Consider the following 26,602-nt stretch of genomic DNA (forward strand, 5'->3'; position numbering starts at 1 on the left):
CTCCAATAAGACACAAAACTTCACACCAGAGGGAGGCTGGCTGGGCTTTCTGTGATTTATGGTTTGTACTCAAATACACAAAACGTGGCTGAGATCACCCAGAGTGTGACACTGCTGGGATTTGGGGTGGGCAAGCTCTGCTCACTTGGTTTATTTTGGTTTATTTTGGTTTATTTGTGTTTCACGAGATCCTGGCGGTGAATGGTGCTGCCTGTGCCCATGGGTTGTGTTACTCACAAGAGATGATGGAGCTCTGTGATGAGGAAAATGACTTTAAAATGTCATAGCACTGCCCTGGTGAGGCCTGGTGATGGTAATCACATCATTGTTTTCTAACATCGTGGATTTAAGTTCAGCCCAAGGTAACACCACTCATTTGAGCACATGGGCAAGAGCAAAGACAATCTCATTTTCACCCTAAACGTGTCTCATTTGTACCTGTTGATTTCTCAAGATCCAGAATGAAAGATGTCTGGATGGAGTTTAAATGTTCTTGTATCTTCTCAAAAATCTATAAACCACATGTTAAGCACATGTGAGCTCTGTCACTGCCCTGTTCCTTGATGCTTTCAGATCTTTTTAGCAAGTATTTTTTTTATGGAAATGCAGATTTTTATCTCCATGTTGTTTATCTCCTCCTCGTTTCCAAATCAACCCTTGCCGTGATTTCAGCTATTTCCTGCAGCTCATGATTTCATAAATTCCTGTTCAGGCACTGCTGTTCCCTGCAAGAGGAGATCAGAGCTGTCAGACTTGACAAATAAATCTCCAGTTCTTGGAACAAAAGGGCTCCGAGTCCCCGAGCAGGCTGTGAGCACGGGGTTAATAACGCTGCGAGAGGATGACTCAGGCGGCGGGGAAGTAACAAGTGATTTTATCATGCTGCAGATATGAAAAGGATATTGTTCACAGGGCACTGGAGCAGCGCTCTTGAATAATTCCAACTTCTTCCCGGAGCTTTTCCTGACAGATGAGCAGAGCGTGGGGGCAGAGCCCGACCGGGGCTGCTGCTGCACGCCAGGGCTCTGCAGGGCACATCCCAGAGTGTCTGATCCTTCCCTCCCAAAGCTGGAATTTGCTCAGAGGAACAGCTCGAGGTGGAGGGGAACAGGTTTCCATCCGGGGCAGTTCTGGGATGGGGTAAATGAGGGATGGACAGGTAGCGACAGCTCCAGGGATGGATGGGAGCAGCTCATTGGGATGAACTCTCAGTGTCGGCTCCTGGGACTGAGCTCAGGGGGTGTGTGGTGAGGATTCCTGCTCAGCAGAGCTCCCAAGGCTCTTTAGGATCAGTTTCCATCGGGGGCAGTTCTGGGATGGGGTAAATGAGGATGGATGGATGGATGGAGGGATGGATGGATGGATGGATGGATGGATGGAGGGATGGATGGATGGATGGATGGAGGGATGGATGATGGATGGATGGAGGGATGGATGGATGGATGATGGATGGATGGATGATGGATGGATGGATGGATGATGGATGGATGGATGATGGATGGATGGATGGATGATGGATGGATGATGGATGGATGGATGGAGGGATGATGGATGGAGGGATGGAGGGATGGAGGGATGGAGGGATGGATGATGGATGGATGGATGATGGATGATGGATGGATGGATGATGGATGATGGATGGATGGATGATGGATGGATGGATGGATGGTTGGATGGTTGGATGGATGGATGATGGATGGTTGGATGGTTGGATGGATGGATGGATGGATGGATGGATGGATGGATGGGAACAGCTCAAGGGATAAATTGTCAGTGTCAGCTCCTGACACTGAGCTCAGGGGTGTCTGTGGGGACGATTCCTGCTCAGCAGCCTGTCCCTGTCCAAGGCACAACCCCAGCAGCGTTCCCAAGGTTCCTTAGGATAAGTTGGATCATTCAGAAGTGACATGAAACCCTCTCCACTTTGTTCTGTCTTTGTCTCTGGCAGCCGTCTGGGCTGACGAGGGAGGGCTTTGTTCATTATTAATAACAAATTGTCACCGGCGCCGTTCCTCTCTGTTCTCTGCTCCCAGCGTGGAACACGGGACCGTGTGCTGCTCTGGCAGAGCTGCTCCCACTGAAGAGTGACAAAATGCTCGGGGCTGCAGCCCCAGAGCAGATTTGCTCCCTTTGCTGGAGGTGTTTGTGTCCTGACCTGGCTGCACGTCCCAGGGATTGTCTGAGCGCTGCTGTGCCTCGCTCTGCTCCTGCCGGGCTCAGCAGGAGGATCCAGCTGGGAAGCAGCAGGAACTGGAAGTTTTCCAGCACGGCCAGGTTGCAGGGAGCCTGTTCCATCAGAGCTGGTCCCACCGGGCAGGCACAGGGAGCGGCGAGGTGCCAGCTCTCCCTCGTGTGGATCCGAGCCTGCTCAGAGATCAAGATCCTGCCAGGGCTGGCAGTGGCCCGGGGGGGCTCGGACACCCCCAGCAGCTCCCAAATTCCCAGAGTGGGAAAGGAAGGAGCTCAGCACGAGCTGCAAGTCAAGCACGTGTTTCATTCTCACTGAGTCCTGACCAGCAGCCTGAGAGCTGCTGCAGCTCCGTCGGAGCTGGGTCGGAGGCTCGGGCTGCTGGCACCAGCTTGGGGATATTTTTAGCTGCTCAGACAGGAGGGGAAGGTTCCAGACAGGGCTCGGATGAGCTGAGCCAGCCTCACCTGCAGGAGCTTCCCCAGGAGAGCAGCAGCAAACTGAGAACTGGGAGAGCATCCAAAAAAGCAGGGATGGGGTGAGAAGGCAGCAGGCTGTAAACATTCACGTGAGGAACGGTGGAATCGGGGAGGCTGCTGGAGCCACATCCTGCTCTCCATCCTCAGAGACAGAGCCCAGCTGGGCTGAGCTGCAGGAGCAGCTCCCAGAGGAGGAACTGGATCCTCACCCATCACTGGGGCTGACATTTATTACACCTAATAAACCCCACGTGTCCCAACACTGAGGAACTCAACTCCAATATCATGTTCAGGGAGCTGGAAGGAGAGAGATTTTAATGTCATCCTCCATAATTTTTGACAAGCTGGGGGGGGGGGGTGGTGGAAAATGGGAGTGCTGTGGGATGTTATTGCTGCTTTTTGTTGTGAGAGCGGCGGGTGAGTTGTGAGAGCGCAGAGGTGGCTGCTCACCCTCTTCCCCTGCCCTGTTAGGCACAAAAAAAACCCCCAAAAAAGCAGATTTTCATCAGGTTTCAAGCTCTGGGTGTTATAAAACCCCCCAGCACTGAGTCCCAAGGTCTGTTTTCTGTATTTCTGCACTCAGCCCGTGGGTTGCATTAAAGGGAGCGACCATCAGCCGCCACTTCCAAATTGGAATATTCCCGCTCCTAATGGCACGAAAAGCCCTGCAAATGGGTGCTTGTTCAACATAAAAATTACCAGCAATTTGAGGATAAGTCATGGAGGATGTAATGACTTGTATTACAAGGTTCAGGAAAATTGAAGTGTGAATTGGGATCTGAAGGGGCGGCTTTGTTCTCTGCCAGGAGTTCAGTCCTGAGCAGGACCTGAGGAAAATCACTGCCCTTCCCTCCCCAGAGCCTTTCATCTGCTGGAAAAGCTGCTTGGGCCATGGTGTTCCCTCTCCCACGCAGAAAAGAAATTGGGGTTGTTAACTGAGCAATAGCAGGGAAAATTCTGATTTCATGGAGGCCAAAATAAAAAAGGAAAAGCAAAAAATATTCTTTTAGAAATCAACCCAAAATCTCAAAGTTTCCTCCAGCATGAGGGGATAAAGGAGGCGTTCCCTGGATGCTGGGCTGTCCCTTCCTGAAATGCTGAAACAAAAGGGGCTGATGTTCCCTGATCCCACAGTCAGGAATTTTTCCCATCAGCAGATTCTGGAGATCCCAGAGCTGCAGGCCCCTTCGTAGAGATCTGGAAAATTCTGTAGAACTTTGTAAAATCCGTAAAAGAATTCATCATAAAAGCCTCGTAGAGATCCTGTAAAAGATCAGAAACTGCAAATATTGAGTAAAAATACTCAAAACCAGGCTGCAAATGGGGAAGGGGGAGCTGGGACTGTGGGAAGGGCTTTGCTTCGAGGGAAGGCGATGGATTGGAGCTCTCCAAGGTGTCAGGGGGGCAGCCTGAGGATTTCGGAGGGAATGAGGATCCTTTGGAATCCTTTTGGAATCCTTCGATGTTGGCAGCACCGGCTCCACCAGCTGGAAATCCGCCGTCTCTTTTCCATGACAAAAGCAGCCCCAGCCTAAAATGCCCATTCTGTGAGAGAAGCAGCATGGAGCAGGATATGGAAAAGATTTCTCACAAAGTAGCTTGTGATTCAGATGGAAAATGTCAGGTTTTGAAAATTATTAATCTTTGTGCTGCACAAAACCGTCAGCTGTAGGGGCGTTGGGCGTGGGAGGTTCCTGCGGGAGAGCGTTTCCAAATGGGGTTTGGGGGGTTGTTTTTCTCTTTCCCTTTGTTTTTTTGGGGGGATTCTTTTGTTCTTCCCCCCACGGGGGGCTGAGTAAACAGGGAGCTGAAGCTCCTGATGGGGACAGGGAAGGGAAGGGAAGGGAAGGGAAGGGAAAGGAAGGGAAGGGAAGGGAAGGGAAGGGAAGGGAAGGGAAGGGAAGGGAAGGGAAGGGAAGGGAAGGGAAGGGAAGGGAAGGGAAGGGAAGGGAAGGGAAGGGAAGGGAAGGGAAGGGAAGGGAAGGGAAGGGAAGGGAAGGGAAGGGAAGGGAAGGGAAGGGAAGGGAAGGGAAGGGAAGGGAAGGGAAGGGAAGGGAAGGGGTGACAGCAGAGTCAGGGGAGCCTCACCGCCCCAGGCTGCGATTCACTGCCATGGGAGATAGAGCAGGGGGAATAACAGGAAATGGGAATGGGAATGGGAAATGGAAATGGAAATGGGAATGAGAATCAGAATGGGAATGGGAATAGGAAATAAAACCAAGTGCCTGAGTGATTATTTTGGACACTTCAATAACTGGACAGACATCCCAAATCTGTTTTGTAAGAAAAAAAAAATTATAAAATTTTACATGGCAAATTTCATTGTTTAACTGCAGACAAAGTTTGTTTCCTCAACCGCAACAAAACAAAAATTCAAAATACGAAGCTCCATCATTAAATTCAATCGGGACAAAGTGCAACAAGGACTGGAAATTCCTGCAGATGCAGGCAAGTATAGGATTTTACAGGAACTGGGAAATCTGAGATTTCCAAATTTTCTCCTCTAAACTCCTGTTGAAACTGGGCACTGCATGTTGAAATTATGTCTATTAATACTTAAAGGGCCCAATTTTCTCACCAACTGAGTCACCTGAAGGAGAGGGGGCTGCAGTTCCTCAGTCCAGTTTTAATGAGCTCATCAGGGATTTAAGGCTCCGCTGTTGAGATTTGCTCTGTGATGTCTCACTCGGCCACTGTGCGTCCCTAAATTGTAATTTCATCATTTATTATTGCTGTGGTCTCTGAGCATGGGAAGGAAGCCCTGTTTTTGGAGCCTGGTTTCTCTCTCAGCCTGGGTGAAATGTTTGTTCCTAACTTTCCCCTACCCCTCCTTTCTTTTTCATTTCTATTATTGTCATAAAAAGATTTAACGTCCCTTTTGGCCTCGTGTGCAGAGTATAAAACACAAAACCCTTCCCGAAAGGTAATTTTCCAGGAATGAAAACCACAAGAATTGTGTGTCAGGCTTTACTCTTCTGTCATCTGTTGCTGCTACAAAAGAGCTTCTTTTGTGCAGCTCTGAAGAGCCAGAATCCCAAAAATTCACATGGAAAACCTCAGGGATTTGCAATCAGCCCCTGGGAAAGTTCCAGCAGCTCCTGGGGCGATGTGAGTTTGAGTTAGGGCGCAGCAAAGGTGATCACAAGAGGAAGAGGCACTGAGGTAAAATCCTGAGTATTAAGGGCACTTTAGGAGGAAAATGGGGAAAATGTGATTTATCCAGGGATGTTGTGCTGATTCCACCTGGGGCAGGAATGTCCAGGCAAATCCATGTGGAAAATACGGAAATATCTGCGTGTGAGGGGGAGGGGATTGGGAATTATTCCTGGTTTTGTGTGCTGGGTCTTTGGCTGGTTGGATTTTCCAAGGAAAATGTCAAAGGGAAAAGATACACCTGGATTTACCTGGTCAGGGGAGAGGTTTTCATCAGGAGGGAGCCACTCCCAGCCCCAAAACCTCCCTGACACCCAAAAAGAGTCAGACCACACGATCCACACACTGCCAGCAGAAATCCTCCCTGGATTTCAGCGGGGCTGGGATTTCCTCCTCTGTGCCTTGCCCTAAATAACAAATTCAGTGGAATAACTCGGGGTCACTGGGAGTTCTCCAGCTGGGTGATCCTGATGGACTCAGCTGCTGCTCCAGGGGTGGTGGAGCCTTGATGGGAGCCTGGGATTTCCCAGCTTCTCCAAAATCTTGTGACATTTTTTTGTTATTTCCTATAAAACTTGGATTTAACAAAGCCCGCAGGGACTCAGCGTTGCTGAAGATTGACAAGATGGGAATTGGCATCAATGTTCAGGAGTAAAACGCTGAAAGCTGTGATCATATTTTACAAAGCACCCTGAGAAGGGGCTGAAGTGCTTGGAAGGTGGCTGAGATTTCCCAGCACAGCTCGGAGAGTGTTTGCACACACAGAGCTCCATGCTGGGGGACAGCCCCCCGGGTTTGATGGAAATAAAACAATTCTCGTTATTCCGTCATCTCCTAGACCCGGCAAGGGTTTGGTTTTCCTTCGTGGCACCACAACTTCCCTCTCATCTGCATTAATTTCACCGCTTTGGGTTCAGTCAGCTCCCTCTGCTCCCTCCACCCTCACCCGTGTCCCGTTATCCCTGGCTGTGCTCGCTGCTCTCTGAGCTCCCTGCAGAAATCAATCCTCTCTCACCCACATCTGTCTCCTCCCTCTGAATTTTTGCCAAAAACCGACAAGGCGTTGAAATAAATTCCAGCATTGCTGGAGATCGATGGGAATTTCCTGAGTTTGACAATGGCCGCGAGGATGTGGCTGGATGGGATTTGTTCTAAAGGCAAAGCTCTGCTCCAGAGCTCTGGGATTCAGGAATGGAGGCAGCTGGGCCCATCCCCTGCTGGAGGAATGCCCTTGGCCCTGATGGCAGCTGGGGATCACCATTGTGAGAGGATGTGGTGGAAACTTCTCCATTCCCATCCTGCAGCTTCTGGACTCTCAGTTCCCCACTTTGGGAAGTTTTCTGCTGGTTCTGATGCTGTTTTTAGGCAGTTTTAGAGTTCTTTCACTTCAATCATTTCATTTTTTTTTTCTCTGTGTGTGTGTCCTTACAAAGCCCAACCTGGCAGCTCGGCAGGCACTCCTGGAGTAAAACCATCCTAAATAAAACCCAAAATTGATTTTTCACTCCAGCAATAAAACGAGGCGAGAGAAGAAACGTGGAAAACGTGACCTGTCCTTTGGTTTCTTTCAGGAAATGAGAACAGCGAGGCCCTGCCCGAGTCCATCCCCTCGGCCCCGGGGACCCTGCCCCATTTCCTGGAGGAGCCGGACGATTCCTACATCATCAAGAGCAACCCCATCGTGCTGCGCTGCAGGGCCGCGCCCGCCATGCAGATCTTCTTCAAATGCAACGGGGAGTGGGTGCACCAGAACGAGCACGTGTCCCACGAGAGCCTGGACGAGGCCACAGGTGAGCCAGGAGCTGGTCCTGGACAGATCCTGGTGGGAATCCCAGTGCTGACCCCGCCAGGAACTGGTCCTGGACAGATCCCGGTGGGAATCCCAGTGCTGACCCCGCCGGGAACTGGTCCTGGACAGATCCCAGTGGGAATCCCAGTGCTGACCCCGCCGGGAACTGGTCCTGGACAGATCCCAGTGGGAATCCCAGTGCTGACCCCGCCGGGAACTGGTCCTGGACAGTTCCCAGTGGGAATCCCAGTGCTGACCCCACAGGGAGCTCTTCAGGGAGCTGGGGCTCTTCTGATTCTGTTTGTAGCAGGAGCTGGAAATAGAGCAATTCCAGTTTTTATGGGATTTTTCTTGCATTGGAGCCTGGGGTTTGCCCCCAGCCCATTTTTAGGGGATTCCTGCTGGGAGTTTGCCCCCAGCCCCAGCCAGGGCAGGAACTGGGGTGGGAATAACCCGAGCAGGAGAAATCCACAGCATCCAGTGCGTGTGGAAGAGAAAAGAGATGGAGAAGGGAGAGATCTGGGAGTGATGGGGAGATTTGATCAGCTCCAAGCAGAGCCTGGAGCTCCTCTCATTTGGCTGATAAGCATTGCAGACCAATTTAACGCTGTGGCTCCACAATTCTGGCTGTTATTGCTTTCTCCCCTCTCCCCTCCCAGCATTGCTAGGCAACCCCCAGCCTTGGCAGCAGCGCTCTGTGTACAACACCTTCTCCAGCAACACAAGAAATCCCTTTTTTAGAGGCAAAAATGCCATTTAAAAAGAAGTTGCACCTCCTAAAGTAGTGCTTGGCATTCTTTTGAAGTGACACATTCTGAAGAAATTTCATTTTAGAAGGGTTTTTTTTGGGTTTTTTTTTGTAAATGCTAATCTGAATGAATTTTAATTTTTGCAGTTACCTTTTCAGAAATAATTTAATAGGCATAACCTTTACTTCCAAAGGCACCGCTGAATCAATATGGGAGAAATGTCGTCCTTAAAAGCTTTCCTTCCATATGGTTACAGAAAATCTCTCTGTGAGTGCTGCAATTATGTTTTCTAAGCTTTGGGTTAATAACAGAACAAATCAAGATGGGTTGCACGAGGTGGGGTTTAAATGTCGAGGTTGGAGACACGGAGCAGCAGGGCTGGGATCATGGAATGGTTTGGGTTTGGATCATGGAATGGTTTGGGTTGGGAGGGAGTTCATCCATGGGCAGGGCCAGCTCCCCTGCCCGCAGAAACGCTGAAGGGGTGGGGATGCCCCAAAAATCTGTGCCCAAAACCCAGGTGGTGCAGGCAGGGCAGTGCCCAGGGGTTCCCAAGGTGCCACAATGCTCCTGAGGGCACCAAACGGCAGAGAGGGGCAGCCCTGAAGGGAATTGTCTCACCACAATCCGTGTCCAGAGCCAGGAATTAGTCTGGAATTCTTCCTCACCCTTCAGGGAGCAGCAGCTGATGGGTTTGGGGGTTTTTTTTGTGTGAATTTTCAGTGTCCTCTTTTCTGGAGTCACAGCCCGGGTCTGCTGCCCTGGGGGGGGCTCCAGCTGGGAAAATCTGCTCTGGGATTTGTGCCAAAAATGGAGATTTTGGTTCAAGGAGACTCTGCACTGTAAGGGTCCGACCCTCTCCAGCCTTGCACTGCTGGCTTGGGATCCAAGTGCTGAGAGGATGTGGAGAAGTGGTGAAAAGCAGCAGCCAGGAGCCGGGCTGGAGGAGATTTGGTGCTGAAGGGAGGGAAGGTGTCAGAGCAGCCGTGGGGGCTGCAGTGGCGCCCGGGGGTCCCAAGGCAAGGTGAGCCCTGTCACCCTGCTGGGCACCGAGCCCACTTTTCCATGGCTTCGCTTTTATAGGAGAGGATTCAAACCTCCGAGGATGCCAGCGAGGAGGAGCAGCAGGACAGGGAGGGTTTTGCTGCTGCCTGGGGACGTCTGGAAGGTTTTTCCTGGAATGTCCCTGTGGAGGTTCTGCTGCTCTGCCTCTTCTTTTCCTGTTTATTCCCAAGCGTGGCAGAGCAGGGACTTTGTTTTCTCCGTGCTCTGCCTCATCCGGGGAGAGCCGAGCTCGTGGATGCTGCTGTGATCAAAGTGTGGTAATTAGGGGCTGATTAATTTCCCTCTGCTGCATTTCCTGCGCACTCCAGAACCTGTCTGGGTATTTGGGGTTGGGGTTGAGCAGAGGCCCAGCCTCGCTCGCAGAGTTTCCTTGTCTGATAACTGGAAGGATTATAGCAATAACTGCTGTCAGTGTTTTTCTCATTTAAACAAATAAAGCTGACAAATGCCGAAGTTCTCTGCAGCTCCGTTGTGTTTAGTACACGGAGAGCAATTATTCATCTGCTGCCAGCCCCGGTCTGTGCAGCTCGAGCATCCAGCAGAGCCCATTAGCATTTCAGTGCCACAGCCAGCACTTGATATTCTGCACGGCTCTACTGTAAAACAAAAGATGATGGTTCTAATTTGCACAATAATTTAAAGGGTTGGGCTCACGGTGCTTATTGGAGTTATTGGAGTTGCAGGTAAGATGTCGCTGTGGTTTATGAGGTGCCTGGTTTGATTCGCACGGATTTTTCACCAGGAAAGGATTTTCCTGGCGTTTCCCGAGGTGCAGAGGGGAGCTGGACGTGTTTGCTGCTGAAATAGCGGGCTGATAAATGGAGAATATTCCTCTCCTCCCGGTAGGTTTGTTTCCTGGCGTTGTACCTATAGCAAATGGAAAGAGATGTCCTTTCTCCATAAACAAAGCATCACTTCCCCCAAAGACGCTGAGCTCTCCAGAGGTCCCGTCCAACCCCAACCATTCCGAGATTCTGCAGTTTTGGATGCGTTTATTTTGTCTTGGGTGAATCGGGAGATCTTTTGGAGGTCCTGAATTCCTGCCTGGCCCATTGTCAAAACGCTGAACCACCAGCTTCCCCAAACTGTGCTCTTTGTTTGCCACATTAAATACAGGCTGATTTATAGATTAATTAAACGCCGTGTCAATGAAAGGAAGAGCCGGGCTGGAGAATATTCCTCCTTAATAAATCTGGAGCTGTAAATGCCTGAATTCACTGACGCCTGCTCAGAAATTTGCAGCACCCAGGAGCCAAGAAATGGCTTCAGCTTCTCCAAAATTCATCATCAAGTGATGACTTTTTTTTTGTTTAGTATCAAAATCCATCGTTGAGAGCAGGGGCAGCTCCCACAGCTCTGTCTGTCTTTGCTGCTTCCCAAAGTGCCCAGAGCAGCTCAGGAGTGAAGAGAGCAGAACCCGGGTGTGTGAGTGGGGTCAGCACAGCTCTGGATAATCCCAGGAGGCCTTTTCCCCCCCGGGAGCTGCTCCTGGTGGGAATGGGAATTTTGGGAATGAGATCCCAAACCCTCAGCCAGGGCAGCCCTGCTCTGCCCCTGGCACTCCGATCCTCTCTGAGGGATCTTCTCTTACCTCAAACCTGTGCAGATCTCTCTGCAAAGCATTTTCATGCCAGAATCCAAGGATTTCTGGCTGGCAGAGCAGAGATGCTTTCGTTCAGGGGTGCATTTTCCTGGCAGGGTCTCTGGCAGAGCCTTTGTTCCTCAGGGTTTGTTGTCACCGTGTCAGGAACTAAAGGGAGGCTTTGTAAACAGTTTTGTTCAAAACGGCATCAACACAGGGAAAAACAAAATGCAAATAAAAGCAGCCAAGGAACCTGTGCTTGTTTGTTGCAGGGGGAATAAATATTTGAGGGACTGAAGGGATTCTTGTGACAACTTGGGGAGCTGTCAAGGGTTTGTCCCTGTCTTTGGGTTTCACTGTAAGCCAGGTTTAATGAAAAGAAGTACAAATCTCCTTTTCCTGTTGTTGGAAAAGTACAAAATATTCGGTATTTTTGTGCAGGATTTAAAGCTTCTCTGAGCTTTCCCTTTTGGAGCATCCCAGTGAACCCCATCCCTCCTTTGCCAGAGGAGCACTGTGACCACCCTGTGCTTTTGAGGAGTGGCTGCCCAGCTGTTAATGATGCCTGAGATTAAGTGGAAGCCAATTTTTATGGAGTTCAGGTTTAGAAATCTTGCTGCTTTATAAACTCCACAGGCATGAAATACGGTGAGATTGGGTTTGCCTCCATTTCCAGTGGAGGGGAAATAACTGCCTGGGGACTGTGCAGGAGGAGAGAGGGGCAAGAACAAGGCCTGGATGTTTTCTATTTTCATTTAATGTTTTTCTGACTCTTTCAAATGTTTCCCAGTGCCAGGTTTGGTTTGGATTGGATTGGATTGGATTGGATTTGGTTTCCTCTCCCAAGGCTGTCATGCCAAGGTGGCCACAGGTCTGGGCGACGTCCCAGGGGTGCTACACAAAAGGTCTGGGAGGATTCTGGATTCTGGAATTTACCTGGCTGGGGGAAATGCTCCTGGTCTGAGGGTGCTCAGGGAGGTCTGCGAGGCCACGGAGATGTCCTTGAAAGACATTTTAATTGTCCATGATTGAATTCATGGCAAACATCCTGGGTGAAGGAGGCACCAGAGATGAGGAGTTGCAAAGATCACGGTGGGGGTAATTCCATGAACTCAGCGCAGTTTGACCTGCTCATCTCACAGGGTTTAATTAGCAGCACTACATCGCTGTGCAAGTGATTAAGGCTTTGCCCTGATTGAAAACAGCACTGTTGATTACAGGGCAGCTCTGCGTCCCTCAGCCTCACCCCTGTGCCTGTCCCTGCTGATTCTGTGCTCTCCCCCCAGGGCTGAAGGTGCGTGAGGTTTCCATCAACGTGACGAGGCAGCAGGTGGAGGATTTCCACGGCCCCGAGGATTACTGGTGCCAGTGCGTGGCCTGGAGCCACCTGGGCACCTCCAAGAGCAGGAAGGCGTCGGTGCGCATCGCTTGTGAGTGAATCCTGCTTTTCTGGGGCTTCCCGGGATGGACAACTGGCTTTGGGCTTCCAATGGGGGTGGTCAGGCACCCTGTCCCCGCAGGAACAGCCCAGGAACCACAGGTGAAAATCACCTTCTCTCCTTTCTTGGGATAAACCCCTCCCAAAGGTGCCATGGGAATCCTGCAGGGCCCTGAGCTGCTCTTGGCGGGGAACAAACGATGGAGCTGCTGCCCTTGGAGGGAAGGTGGGGATGAGCTTCCACTCCTCGTGTCCTTGATGTGCTGTGGGGCGGTCACTCATCACCCACAGACCCTGCTGGGAGCTGCCAAAAAGAGAAATGCTCCAAATCCCCAGAGAGGGACAGCAGGGACACAGCCCCACACAAGAACTATCGCCAGGAGCTGCTCCAGGCCTCATCCCACTCTTGGATTCAGACCTGGGATGTTTTCCTGGCAGAACCAGAGCCTGACACTGCCCCTGCCAGCAGAGGATTCGGGGATTGCTTCCCCAGCCTGTGGTGAACCCTTTTCCTTTGAATCCCCAAATCTTCCCCTTGCTGTCCTGGGAAAGGAGGTGCAGCCTGCAAAAAGCTGGGAGAGGAGGGCAGGGGCAAAGGGAGAACCTGGAGGGAGACTTTGCAGGGAGTGTTCCAGCAGCTCCTGACAATACAAAAAGGTGTCTTTTAGCAGGATAAACATTTAACAAGATAAAACAAACATTTGTCTGAAGTAAAAGGACAGCGTGAGAAAACCTTCATTTCATTAATGGTGGATTTTTTCTTTGTTGGCTGATTCAGTCTGAATGTCTAAATAAGTGTAAATTCAATTTTTTATTTCACTGCATTAACTGTCATAACACTGAGCCAATAATTCCCCTGCACTGCCGTGCTGAAAGGACCTTTATCTGAATTGAATTTTTATTGACTTTTCTCTGTGCTGTGATTTCCCAGCCCCACAAAATGGCAATTGGAGCCAGGCTCAGTGCGAGCAGGAGCAGGAGGAGCCGTGTGCTGGGGCTTTTCAACCCCTCACTGTGGGAGCAGTTCTTGTTCCCAGTGCCCCCGAGACCCCATTAACCCCACAGTGCTCTGGAGAGGCTCTGGAGTGTTCTGGGGGCGCCTGGAGTGTTCTGGGGGTGCCTGGAGGCTCTGTCTGGGAGCTGAGTTCCTCTCTGCCACTTCCTGGGCTGCTTCTGCTCAAAGCTGAGTTATTTTGATGGGAAAAGCAGCAATTCCAGAGGGGAGACCTGTAGGGGCTCCTCAGGAACATCCTGGGGTTGGATTTACAATTTGGGGATCACCCTGGGGGGATCAGGGATGAGACCCCATAGCTCCAATGTCTGACAGAACCCATAACGTTCTCCCAGTGCCCCTGGGATGGGCACTGAGGAACCAGAAGCTTTATTTCACCCCTATTTCCCCCCTTGTTTTGCACTAAAATCCCGAAGTTTGTGAATTGTGAGTCAAGTCCACAGTGTTGCAGCACTTTATATTTCTCCAGAGAAGCAGGTGAGTATTTCTTTGTGGTAGTGGGGAAGGCAGAGCGAAGGGATCCTGCTCCATTTTTCACCCTAATAAAGGCATTTGTAGGCACAAGCGCAGCCCCGCTGTTAATGAATGCGTTCTTAAAGAGAGCGCTGGAAAAGAAATCACTTATCTGGGAGGGGGGGGAATCAACATTAACAAAGATTCATGGAAGGGAACATGCAGGCACTGTGAGCATCTTCCTGCAGCAGCGGCTCGCTCCGATCAGCCTCAGGGCGTTTTGGAAAATGCAGTGCCAGGGCTCTATTTCATCAGCTGGGAATGGAGTCAGTAAATCCCCACTGTGGAGCCCGAGACACTGGGAACACAACGAGAGCTCCTGATGGAGCCTCCTCCGGCAGCGAGGAGCATCCCTGAGGGTTTCCTTCGCTTCCACAGCGAGGAAACTCCAGGAATTCCAGGCATGGGTGGGATCCGGTGCTCCCAGCGGGGTCCGGGCTGGGTCTGCTCTGCTCTGCTCACACACCCAGAGGTGCAGCAGCACCTGAGCCATTTCTTAACCTCAGTTATCACCTGGGCAGCAGCGGCAGCAGTGGAGCAGTCTGTCCCCAGCGTGGAATCCATCGCAGGTTGGACTCGATGGTCTCAGAGGTCTTTACCTCTTTCATTCTGGGTATCTACGGATTGCTCCCAGCCCCCCTTTCTCCTTCTCCCAGCAGCTCTCAGGGTGAGATCTGCACAGATCAGGGTATCAGACACTGCTCTGAGCAGGGCACGGCCCAGCCAGGCCGGGCTCACTCGGTTCCAGCTCAATCCCAACCCGCTCAATCCACCCTGGGGATTCCACGAGGCTCCTGCCCGGAGCCTTGGAGGCTCTGGAGATGGAACCTGGGGGTTGTGGATTCTGGCACTGCCTGTGTCAAACACAGATGGGTTTGGAGAGTGGAGAAACGGGAACAGAGCTGGAGGTGATGGGATCCAGGAATCTGGGGTGTCCTGGAGCTCTGGGCTGCCCAGTGGGAATGCCAGGGTCACTGGGAGTGCCAGGGTCACTGGGAATGCCAGGGTCACTGGGAGTGCCAGGGTCACTGGGAATGCCAGGGTCACTGGGAATGCCAGGATCACTGGGAATGCCAAGGTCACTGGGAATGCCAGGGTCACTGGGAATGCCAGGGTCACTGGGAATTCCGAGGTCACTGGGAATTCCAAGGTCACTGGGAATGCCAGGGTCACTGGGAATGCCAGGGTCACTCACCCCATAGCCCCCTCAGAGCTTTTGGGCAGGAATGCCAGCTGTGATGAATTCTTGCATCCAAGGAATGCCAGCTGTAATTCATTCTTTTTGTCCAACCCTGCAGATCTACGGAAGAACTTCGAGCAAGACCCCCAGGGCAAGGAGGTTCCCATCGAGGGGATGATTGTCCTGCACTGCCGGCCCCCCGAGGGTGTCCCCGCGGCTGAGGTGAGGTTTGGGATGGGCACAGGGGCACAAGGAAAAGCTTTGGGGTGGGGGAAGGATGGGGAGAAGCCAAGGGCTCAGCTCCTGTGTGGTGCTGGAGGGGTTGGTCCAGGTGCTCCTCTCCCCCAGAATGCTTCGAGTGTCCTTTTCTGATTCTCTAGATTCACAAAAATGTGTCTTTTTAATCCAAATTCTGGGCTCTTTGCTGAGAAATCCTGATTTTCAGGCAATTTTCAAGTCCTGCGCTTCTGAACTGAAAGCAGATTGTGGCACATTTTCCCAGGAATTACTTTTCTCCTTGAAAAACAAGACAAAGTAAAAACCAAACCTAAAAATATTATGATAAATGGTTGCTGGGGAGAGAAAATCTGCTGCAAGTAATAATTTGGTGGGGTTTGGCTTCACTTTAAATAGGCTTTTTGTGATGAGAGCTGGATCTTAACAGGAAAACAACGGGGATGCCTTAAAATGGCAATAACCAGGCTGCTCTTGGAGGGAGAAGTTCGAAGTGGGTCGTGTTTAAAAATCCACTGTAGGGGCTTTAAAAACCCAAGGAAACATTGAATTTTTAATTGCACCCTGCAGTTCCCTCCAGCACCTCCTGGGGAATGAGAGCAGCTGGATCAAGAGTTGGTTTTGCCCCCCTCATCCCCAGCATGGCTGGGGTTGGTAATAACCGAAGGAAGAAAAGGAAAATAAACCCCAGAGAAACGTGTGCTTTTAGTTAATGAGGAGGGATTGGAGCAGATGTGCCTGGAAATAAAGAGGAGAGATGCAGAGACACCATCAGCGAGGCAGAAGTGCTCAAGGAGAGGAAAAGGAGGCAGAGATGGGCTCCGTGAGCGGCTGGGTTTGCGTCCTGGGTTTGCTGCTTTGCTCTGCCGTTCCCATCCCTGCTCCCACCTTCTCCTCCGCTCTGGGGTAGCCAGAAAAATGGAAATTGCATTGCAGAGAATTGCTGAATGTGTGCTCCGGAAAACGCAGCTGGTTTGTGGACACAACAGAGCTCCACAGGTGTGGCTGCCCAAACATCCTTGGTGTGGTTGAGTTTGAGAATTTCGGGTTTCTTTGAACTGGCAGCTTTACACTCCCCGCTTAAACAGGGAGTCTGTCTTCTATGGGAGGTAGGAATTATGTCCAATGAAAACCTGACATCTTAATTGCTTGCTCCAGATAAAAGTGGTAGAGTTCCCAATGAACCCTGATTTACTGCTGTTGACAGTAAAATTGTTATTGCTGCTAATAAAGCTGGCAAATCTCACCAGGTCAGATTTGCTTTGGCCAATAAAATGTCCCATAAAGGCTCGGGCTAATTCTGGGCTCATCAGGACAAAGAGTCTGCTGGAAATAATTCAGTGTCTTTAGAAAGTGGGTTAAACCTGTTAGAGCAGCCCTGGCTCCGGGCTGGGGGGATAAACTCGGCTTTATTTGCAGCTAAAGGACAGCCTGCCCCGATTAACCGGGGGATAGCTGAGCACTGCTGAGGGTTTCAAACCCCAGAGCTGGCAGCAAATCCCTGGTTCTGATCCAAGAATTGATTTCATCGGAGTTCAGGTGCAGCCCTGGAGGGAAATGTAAACCTGGAAATAACTCGGGACAAAGGAGCTGGCGTTTCATGAGACGCAAAGCGGGTGCTGATGGTTGGGGTTAGTTCAACCCAAAGAGAAGTGGGAATGAGGGGGAAGGAGGCTCCAGCCCATCCCTGCTCCTGCCAGAGCCTCTCCCTCGCGGGGGTTTGGATATTCCAAGAGCAGAACTCCAGGAATGCTGTCAGGGCTTGGTTATTCTGCAGAACTCCAGGAATGCTGTCAGAGTTTGGATATTCCAATTGCAGAACTCCAGGAATGCTGTCAGAGTTTGGATATTCCAATTGCAGAACTCCAGGAATGCTGTCAGGGTTTGGATATTCCAATTGTAGAACTCCAGGAATGCTGTCAGGGTTTGGTTATTGCAATTGCAGAACTCCAGGAATGCTGTCAGGGTTTGGATATTCCAATTGCAGAACTCCAGGAATGCTGTCAGGGTTTGGTTATTGCAATTGCAGAACTCCAGGAATGCTGTCAGGGTTTGGATATTCCAATTGTAGAACTCCAGGAATGCTGTCAGGGTTTGGATATTCCAATTGCAGAACTCCAGGAATGCTGTCAGGGTTTGGATATTCCAATTGTAGAACTCCAGGAATGCTGTCAGGGTTTGGTTATTCCAATTGCAGAACTCCAGGAATGCTGTCAGGGTTTGGATATTCCAATTGTAGAACTCCAGGAATGCTGTCAGGGTTTGGTTATTGCAATTGCAGAACTCCAGGAATGCTGTCAGGGTTTGGATATTCCAATTGTAGAACTCCAGGAATGCTGTCAGGGTTTGGATATTCCAATTGCAGAACTCCAGGAATGCTGTTTTCCCACAATCCAGACACATTCCCCGTGCTGACCACCAGCCCTTGTGGCTGGCCCAGGGAAGCCTCTGAGCATCCCCTGCAGTTCACACCTGGGATAAATCCTGAGTTCAGCCCAGTCGCGTATGGGAACCACCCCCATCACCAAGGATAGAAATCTTCATCCCTGGAGTTGGTTTTTCCTGGACCCTGGACGTGCTGAAGCTCTCTTAAACCTGAAGCCAGAAGCATTAAAAGAAAATGTTCTTGACCTGATGTGGGAATTCCTGCATCAGCCCCGAGGCTGTGGGATAATTTCTAGTGCTGGCTGCCACGGTTTCCTTGGAATAACCTTGGATTTACCTCCCCAGGAGGGAGGACCAAGCTTTCCCGGGTTCCTCTCCACAATTCTGGTCACTGCTCTGATCCTCTCACCTGGTGCTGATGCTGCCTTGGCCACAACCCAGTGAGTGGCTCCCAGCAGCTCCTGGTGCTTGGTAGGAAAGTTCTCCCCCTCTCCCAGGGGTGCTCTGTGCCCTCGGGGCCGCCTCTCACTGTGCCTTTGTGCAGGAACAGGAATTCAAGAATTTTCCTGGGCAGCATCGCTGGTGCCTCTCTGTGCTAATCCCATTAATTAGTTATTTATCTCCGGGGTGGGACAGCAGGGATCACACAGGGATCCAAATCCCAGCTCCTGGGAGGGACTTTAGGCAGAATTCCTGCAAATGAAGTTTAGTTGGGAGCAGTGTCTGCTCCTGCCATCTGTTCCAGAAGGAGAGAGCAGCGATGGAAATACCCAGATTAAGTTTGCTTTTACACGTGTTCATTTCTGCACACGAGTACAAAACCAGTCAGGAGAATATGGATTAAAGGGCTGGACCCACAGTCTGAGCGTGTCTGAAGCTAAAATGGCTCAAACCCAGCTTGTGTAAGTGGATTTCCCAGCAATGGAAGCTCGTGGGGCTGCTCTGCTCACACAGCTCAGTGTGGCAAATGGACTTTAAACCCAGCAACACAGCAGTGAGAGCAAAATCCAGGGATTACAAACAGGGAGCAGCAAAATTCCAGCTCAGCTCTCGCAGGCCTGGCTGGGCAAGCCCAGGGTGAAGCTGGGACGTGCCCTGGCTCCCTCGGCAGCACATCCCAGCTGCAGAGATGTGAGCAGGGAGCAGCTCCCGAGCCTGCAGCCCCTTCCCGAGGGCTGGACTGCACTCACATGGAGCCACAGTCCCCCTCTGGTTCCTGGAGCTCTGGCTTTGGGAACACCCAACCCTCCTGTGGCAGCAGCAGTGCAGAGAACTGACTGAGCTCTTTCCTCTTGTTTTACCTCTTCAAATGATCCGGGAATGCTGAAACCACTCTGGATCCAGAGACAGGCACCTCTCTCTAGGTGACAACCCCAGGTACCATGTCCTGGAGCTCCTGGCTCTGCTCCTGAAGTTGCTGCTGTTCCTGGGCAGGTCCAGATCAGCTGCCCTCAGCCTCTCCTCAGCCCACCTGGATTTATTTCTGCCCCTGTAACCCACCCTGGATTTATTTCTGCCCCTACAGCCCACCTGGATTTATTTCTGGCCCTGTAACCCACCCTGCATTCATTTCTGTCCCTTCAGCCCACCCTGGATTTATTTCTTCCCCTACAGCCCGCCTGGATTTATTTCTGCCCCTGCACTTTTTGGGAAGGCGTTTCCCATCTCCAGAGTTCTCTACAAAGCAGGGAATGAGACCTTTTTACACAGCTCTGCTTTGGGGCACCCTCGGTGCATCAGCACAGCAGTAAGAGAGGAAGAAAACCCAAATCCCAGCGCTGGGCAGGCTGGAAAAGGCTTTTAAATCCTCTTCTCATGCATTTACATAGCAAGCAGAGAGAGCTGGTGAGCAGCTGTGCTTGCAGGCATCAGCACCCAACCCAAATAAATTCAGTTTTTATGAGCAAAGCATCGAAATGAAAAAGAAAATTCAGCATTTAAATAGAGCAGCTGAAAATCCCCCGCTGAGGCAAATGTTGATTCAGCTCTGGAGAGTCTCTGCTGGCACAGGCTCGGTGGGAGCAGAGCCTTCCTTTCACTATTGATGGAGCTGGCCTGGGCAGGAGTCAGCTCTGGGCTCTGGAGAGGCTCCCTGGAGCAGAGGCTGGGCAGAGTTAAAGGAATCAAGCGGGGATTTATCAAAAGGCTTTTCAAGGATCCATCCTGGGCAGTGCAAGAGCCGTGGTTCTGCCCAAGGTGGATCTTGGTCACGAGAGTTCACACTTTTATAAGTTTTGGTCCCTTTACACATTGAGTTCATTGTGCAATCCCAGCTCCAGGTTGTGCAGTCCCATCCTCCCACCCTGCTCTCCTCAATCGCTGCTGTTTGCACAAATCCTGGAAGGGTCACAGAGACCCTGGCAGGAGCCGCCAGCCCCAGGTGAGCTCCCCCAGCTCTCACCTTTAAATCACCCCCAAATCACCCGTTCTGCAGAGCAGAACGGGGCTGGGGGCTCCTGAAAGGGCGCAGAGCCCTCACCCTGTGGAACCTGTGCTGCCTGTGATGTTCTGTGTCCCTGCAGAGCTGCTCGGGGCAGGCAGAGATGGGAATGGGCAGCTCTGCGGGGATTGCACAGCCACGATGCTGCCAGGTCACCCCGTCCCCCCGGTGCTCATGCCACAGGGCTGTTCCTCTCTCTGGGCTGAGCTGCAGTGGGTGACAGGAGCGTTTCCAGGGATGAGGAGCAGGGACAGCTCCGTTCTGTCACCCTGAGCAGCTCGGGAGCAATCAGGGTGACTGGCAGGTCCAGCCACACAATGAATTCCACCCTTCACAGCTGGTAATTCCTTCCAGCACCTGCTTCCCCAACCCTGCGGCTGCTGTCAGAGCAGGGCTGAGCTTTAACCTGGAAAATCCGTGGTCAACACCCATTTAATGAAGTTGGGGATAATCTCTGGGCTGTGTGTTTGGCCTTGTTAGTGCCTCAGAGTGTAAAATATTAATTCTGTCGGGTACAGGAGCAAAAAAAAAAACCAACCAAACAAAAAAAGTGTTTTGGTAGCTGGTAATCCTTGAGGCAGGTGTGCTGGGGAGTGTCACTGCTGCCTCCTCCATCAGTGACAAATGGGCTCTGGATTTCTCAGCTGTCAGGGCTTGTTCCTGTTTCATTCAGTGGGCTTGAAAATCAGCTTTTTAAATATTCCCTCGATTGGACAGGGAGCTGCCATTCCCTGCACTGGAGCGAAGCTCCAGGAGTCACCTCCTGCAGGCCCGGGTGTGATGGAAATGGAGAATCTGGGATCTGCAGGTGCTGGGAAATGGGGCTAAACCTGCCCTGGGGGGGTCACCAGTTCTGTCACCACTGCTCTGTCCCATCCTGTCCTGTCCTGTCCTGTCCCTCAGAAACCTCCCTGCCCTGCTATTAAAGTGCCACAAACCCTGATATTAGAGATATATGTTTATAAACCTCCAGCTTTCAAACTAACGAACCCAACCCCAAATTCAGCTCGCTGCACTCTGCTTATCTTTACCTGAACCAATTCCCACCTGGAAATCCTGGGATGGAGAGGGAGCAGCAGCCAAACCCATTGTGAGGCACGAAGTGCAAACCTGAGCCTTAGAATTCCCCCTAAATCCCTTTCTTCTGAATGAACACTGAGGCCAAACCCGATATTTGAGCACTGGCAGGAGCTCACAGCTCTCCCTGTCTGCTCTGCTTGTGGTGGAGTTCTCAGGAGTTTCGGGTTCTTTTTGTTTGCTTTGGTTTTGTTTTGGGTTTGGGTTTCTTTTGTAATAAAAGGGCAGCTGTTGTGCTAAACGATTACTCATAGTTTACTGTTACTGAACTATTACTGTTGAGTGCTCTGCAGAGGTTTGTGAAATACTTTAAAATATCTTTATCACATAATATATGCATATATTTAAGATTTAAATGTGTTGTATCCACTGCTGCTTTTTCAAACGTTTAACACAGATTCTGACATTTTAATGGAGTGCTGTAGATGTTCCCAGGAATATCTGCCTGAGTTCCAAGGGTTTATTTACCACCAGGGCTTTTAATGGAAATGTAAAAACATTTCTCTTCTGGGCAGCACACATTCCACTGCGAGCACATCAACACAACGTGAAACCCACATAAAATTCAAAAGCTGCGAGGGCTCCAGAAGCAGCCAGAGCCTGTTTTACATAAGTTTGGGTATTTATGGGGCTGGCACACGCTCACTAAAACGGGCAGGATAATGGGGCTGCAGTAAAACACCCCAGCAAAGCAGGCTGAGAGTTACAGCCTGCCACGAATCCTGCTGCAGCCACAGGGCAGGGTGGGATGGCTCCGTGCAAACAGCCTGCATTTGTCCAGGTGCTTCTGCATCTGCAATAGCAATATTTGCTTTGCTTTCCAGGGATATTAGTTACAAGTCCAATAAACGTGCTCCGCGTCTCACCGGAGATATTTCACTCTCAGGGTACGTGCAATGTCTCATTTGTGGCTGAGCTGATATTTAGATTGAGATTTTTAGCTGCTTTTAAGAGCAGATTCATAATTTTTATAGTTTCCCATCCAGCAAAGATTGAGAGCTGTCTTGGCTCGTACAGGACACGCTGGTCTGGACTGATTTTATAACAAGGGGGTCTAATGATGTGTCAGCCTTTTTGTTGTGTCAAACTTGGCCTCACTTAAAGCTGTTCTGTTTGGGGTGTTTGCTGTGGACAACACCAAGCCAGTCCCGTTTCCAAATTCCATTTATTTGATGTGCTCTTACACCCTCAGGCACGCTCTGCCCTTCCTCACCCGCTGCTCCAGGTGATCCTGCTCTGTGATTTATTCTGGCACCGGGACAATTTGGGGTGTTTTGAGCTCCAGGAGTGGTCAGGGCTCCTTGGGGTTGCTCCACTGCCACCCCAAGGTCCTGAAGGACACTCTGGGCTCTTCCACTGTCCTGAATGTGTTAAATCCATCACCCCACTGTCCCCTCTGTCCCCACTGTCCCCTCTGTCCCTGCAGCAGCCACCCCAGGCAGTGGCACTTCCAGCCCTGCTCCCATCCCCTCTGCAGCATCTCCAGGTGCCTCTCCTGCTGATTTTGTCCATTTTGCAGCCCTTGGGGGCTCCTCAGTCCCTTCCTTGGACACAGCCCTCGGATGAGGGGCTGTGCTGCCTCTCAGGCAGGCAGGGGAGCTGTGCCTGGGCTTTTCCTCCAGCAGAAAAAGAAAAAAAAAAATGTTTGTTTTCCTTCTGAGATTTGGCTCGTTGTGAATAAATCAATACAGCCAGGAGGTAGCGAGGTCATGAAATAGAAATTCTGGAGTGAAGCACTTCTGAATTAGATTGCTAAACTGAAAAGAAAAAAGCGGGGAGATAACTTTGTAGTTCCCCTGAATAGATAATTCCTTTTTATACAGACATGTGCTCTGGGGCCTCTCTGGGTTTGATGTGCTGCTTTGCAGCGGTGTCTGTTTTCTCCGGCTCTGTTGCCAGAAATGTTTTTAATTTTGAATGCTTGAACATGAAAGGATAAGTTGTGAGACTTTATCATTGTGTTTGTAATCACGGGGTTGATTGTGTGAGCGAGTCCTGCAGGGATCTGGGAAGTTCACAGTGATGGAGGTGGGGACTGGACCAGCTGGAGGCACCACCAGTGGTGACATTGAAATGCTTTAATGGTTGGGGAATGTTCTACCTCCGGGCACAGAGATTGACACCTTTTTCTATAGAAAACAACTTTAGAAGAGAGAGCAGGAAGTCTTGATTCTGGTGCCTGTTGCATTTAATACTCAGTGACAGGCAAGTGTCACACATTTGTTAACTAACAATTGAATTTCTGTAGAGTTTGGGGTTAAATGCTGTTTCCAGTGTGTACGAAAAGATGATTCTTTAACGAATCTAAAGGTGTTCAGCGACCTCTCAGGTCCCTCCCAGCCCAGGTCATCCTGTGACTCCTGTAAGATCTCACAGTTCCTTCTTGAGTTCATCCCACCTGAAGGCTGCTGACACAAAGGAACATCATCAGGTATTGATGATCCCCCACAACTCGGTGAAATTACAGCCTTGGAAGTCTTTGGTTTCAATTACTGAAAGCTTCCTGTGATGATTTCCTTATCTCCGAGCATTTCCTACAGAAATGTGATCCTGCTATCAGGAGGCCACATTAGCAAAACCCTGCAAGCATCCTCACCAGCACTTGAATTACCACTTGAATTACTGCCCAAATAGCTGGGCACTGAGAGCCACTTTTGGATGAGATCCGTGGATTTCTCTGGATCCTACAATCAGGAGCTATTCTGCAAACCCAAAGTTGAGGCTCAGCTGCTCACCCGCACTGCTGAGCTTTGGAAGGACAGGGGTTTGAGCTGCAGGATCCTTTGTCTCTGCTCACCATCAAATCATTGAAGTCAGGCCATGTGTGTGCTCTGTCCCACTGGGAAACTCCCATCCCTACGGACCTTTGGGGTTATTAACGCTGCTTTGTTCGTCATTTGTGCGTGGAGATACCAAACAGTGCTCCAGTTAATGCTAGACACGCCAAAAATAGGAATAAAGATAAACTTATTTGGGATTTGATGATGTCTTTACCAAGCAGACAAGGTACCATTAGCAGTGGCATTTTTAGCAGTGGCTCCTTATCCCAGGGATCCAAAATAGCCTGGCTGAGTCAGCTCCTTGCCCACCTCTAGCTCTATAAATTGATGCACACGTCCAGGCTGTCACCTCTCCCTTTACACCGATTCCAAATCATATTTTAATTGCATTTTGACTCACCCCCTCCCCACCATGCTGGCCTTCACTCCCTCCTCTGGATCTCCCACCAGTGTGAAGGTTTGGCTGGGGTTTCAGAGGAGCTCAGAGGAGCAGCTCTGGCCCGTGGTGGCCACAAAGGAGGATTTGTGCAGCAAACCCTCCCTGCCTGCCCAAGGCAAACAGCAGCACAGAACCAGGCAGGAGCAGCACTGGAGCTCTCAGCTGATCCCTGTGGCCACCACCAAGTGCAACCCTCAGAGCTGAGCCTCCTCCAGCTTCCCCAGCACTGATTTATGGGTTAGCCAACGTGTCAGATCCCTGCAATGAGATTATACATTCAATCTAATGAAGGAAAAATATGCTTACCTGCCCGGCGTGACAGTGCTGTGATTAAATGGCTCGAGAACAGAGTTCCCTCAGTGGATTAATTTAAAACAAAAATGAAGCAGGTACAGCTGACCTGCTCCGGCGTTCTGAGGGGCTCTGGTGGAGGATTAATGGCTTGTGATGGTGTTGATAAAATAATGGTAATAAAGGCAGGGAGCAGTGTGTGCAGCCCTTGGGTTTGTGTTAAACCCCCCAGAGATTTGTGCTGGTGGAGGCTTCCCCTCCTGGTTTGAGTCTCAGGGTGGGAAGGAAGATAAGAGTGACAGAGGAATGGGGCACCTGCCCTGCCCATCCCCATCCTAACCCCAGCTGGAACAGTGAGGGACATTCCTCCAGCTGGAATTCTTAGGAGCAGGAGTTCCTTGCTAGTGGAAGGTGAGGAGGTTTTTGCTGCTTCTCCACCTGAGAGATAAAACCATGGACTGTGCTACAGGAGCCCTCGTGCTGTCCTGAGTCACCTTCCCCATCCCAAAGCCTGGATCAGGATTAGGGTTAGGTTAGGTTGTGCCTTTTCTCTGGATCAGGAAGCCCCTGGTTGTCCCCTGAGGAGGAGCTGGCACTGGCACTGTGCTGTCTGAGGTGTGGATGTGGCTGGGACTGACCATGGGGAAGGCACAGGAAAATCCCACAGCAGGAACAGGAGCCCCTTTGCTGACCTTCCAAACTATCCCCACAAGGGCTGGGAGCTCCTCGGGGCTTAAATCTGCTTGGAATCTCAAACAAGGTCACCAAAAAGAGCCAAAAATTCAGTCCCAGGCCTTGGGATGTTTGAATGTCCACCAGAGCGACTGGTGAGGAGCTCTTAGTGGATGAATCGGGATAAGATCTGTTTTTCAGGGAGAAGAATTCTCTACCTCCCATAATCTGCCCAGGCTCTGGGGTGTTGAGCTGATTTTACTGTGATAATGACATAAGCTGGTCTGTGATAATTGCTTTCTGTAATTGGGACGAGTTTATGATGATGCTAATTGTGCTGCTGCCACCCAGGGAGGGGCTGAGTTAATCCCTGCCTGCCCCGAGCTGCGGATCCCGATGTGATCAGCCCTCCTTGGAAACTGAGGGAGGGGGGGTTAATTCTGAGTAGATTGAATTTCAGAGGAGAAAAAAAACCAGACCTTTTTCTACAAACCTACAGCATTTTTATAGCAGGTTTAAAGTCTGGCTCCAGATCATCAGACTAATTCTTAAAAGGAAAAAGATTTAATTCTGTTACAAACAATTCTGTGAGCTCCACGGTGAGGGAAGTGAAACTCGGAGTTCTGAGTTTGCTCTTTGGGCACTGCAGTCCAGACCCCACAGCTCATCCCATGGGGAGATGTTTTAGGTTCTTGGCTGCTTTTATTTTCCCTGGTTGCTTTGTGAGTGTTTGTGCGGGGGCTGAAGTTTCCCAAAGGTTACATCCCTGCCAGTGACAAACATCTTTTGTCATCACGACTCCTTTAAATGTATTTTTATCCCATAAATCCATCCCTTGGTTCTCCATCTTTGAAAGCCTCCATCTGCTGGGGGAGAGCAGGGGATGGCCTTGGATAAACCTGGTTTTCTTCAGGGGAGGGGGGCTGGAATGAGGGGAGTACTGGCAGTCCTCCCTGACAAATCAGGGTTTGATTTCACATCCTGACACTTTGGGGTTTATGTTCCGTCTGCTTAATGTTCTCCCTTCGCTGGGATCATTATTCTTTTAAATGCTCTGCTTTAATGTAAATGTTTTAATGTTTTCTGCTCACCAAAGCCCACATTCCCAGACTCAGCAAACCCAGGATCCATGTGTG

The 26,602-nt window shown here is 50.5% G+C and overlaps 1 protein-coding gene across 1 annotated transcript in view; it reads left to right on the forward strand.

Annotated features, from left to right (window-relative positions):
* Nucleotides 1-310: 310 nt before the first annotated feature.
* Nucleotides 311-26,602, forward strand: part of UNC5D (unc-5 netrin receptor D) — a 53,080-nt gene continuing 26,788 nt past the window's right edge. Inside the window, exons 1-4 of the mRNA XM_062510475.1 lie at nucleotides 311-362; nucleotides 7,392-7,610; nucleotides 12,292-12,435; nucleotides 15,267-15,370. Coding sequence (XP_062366459.1) covers nucleotides 311-362; nucleotides 7,392-7,610; nucleotides 12,292-12,435; nucleotides 15,267-15,370 — 519 coding nt within the window. The remainder of the gene's footprint in view (nucleotides 363-7,391; nucleotides 7,611-12,291; nucleotides 12,436-15,266; nucleotides 15,371-26,602) is intronic.

This window comes from Cinclus cinclus, chromosome 29 (assembly GCF_963662255.1).
Source record: "Cinclus cinclus chromosome 29, bCinCin1.1, whole genome shotgun sequence".
NCBI lineage: Eukaryota > Metazoa > Chordata > Aves > Passeriformes > Cinclidae > Cinclus > Cinclus cinclus.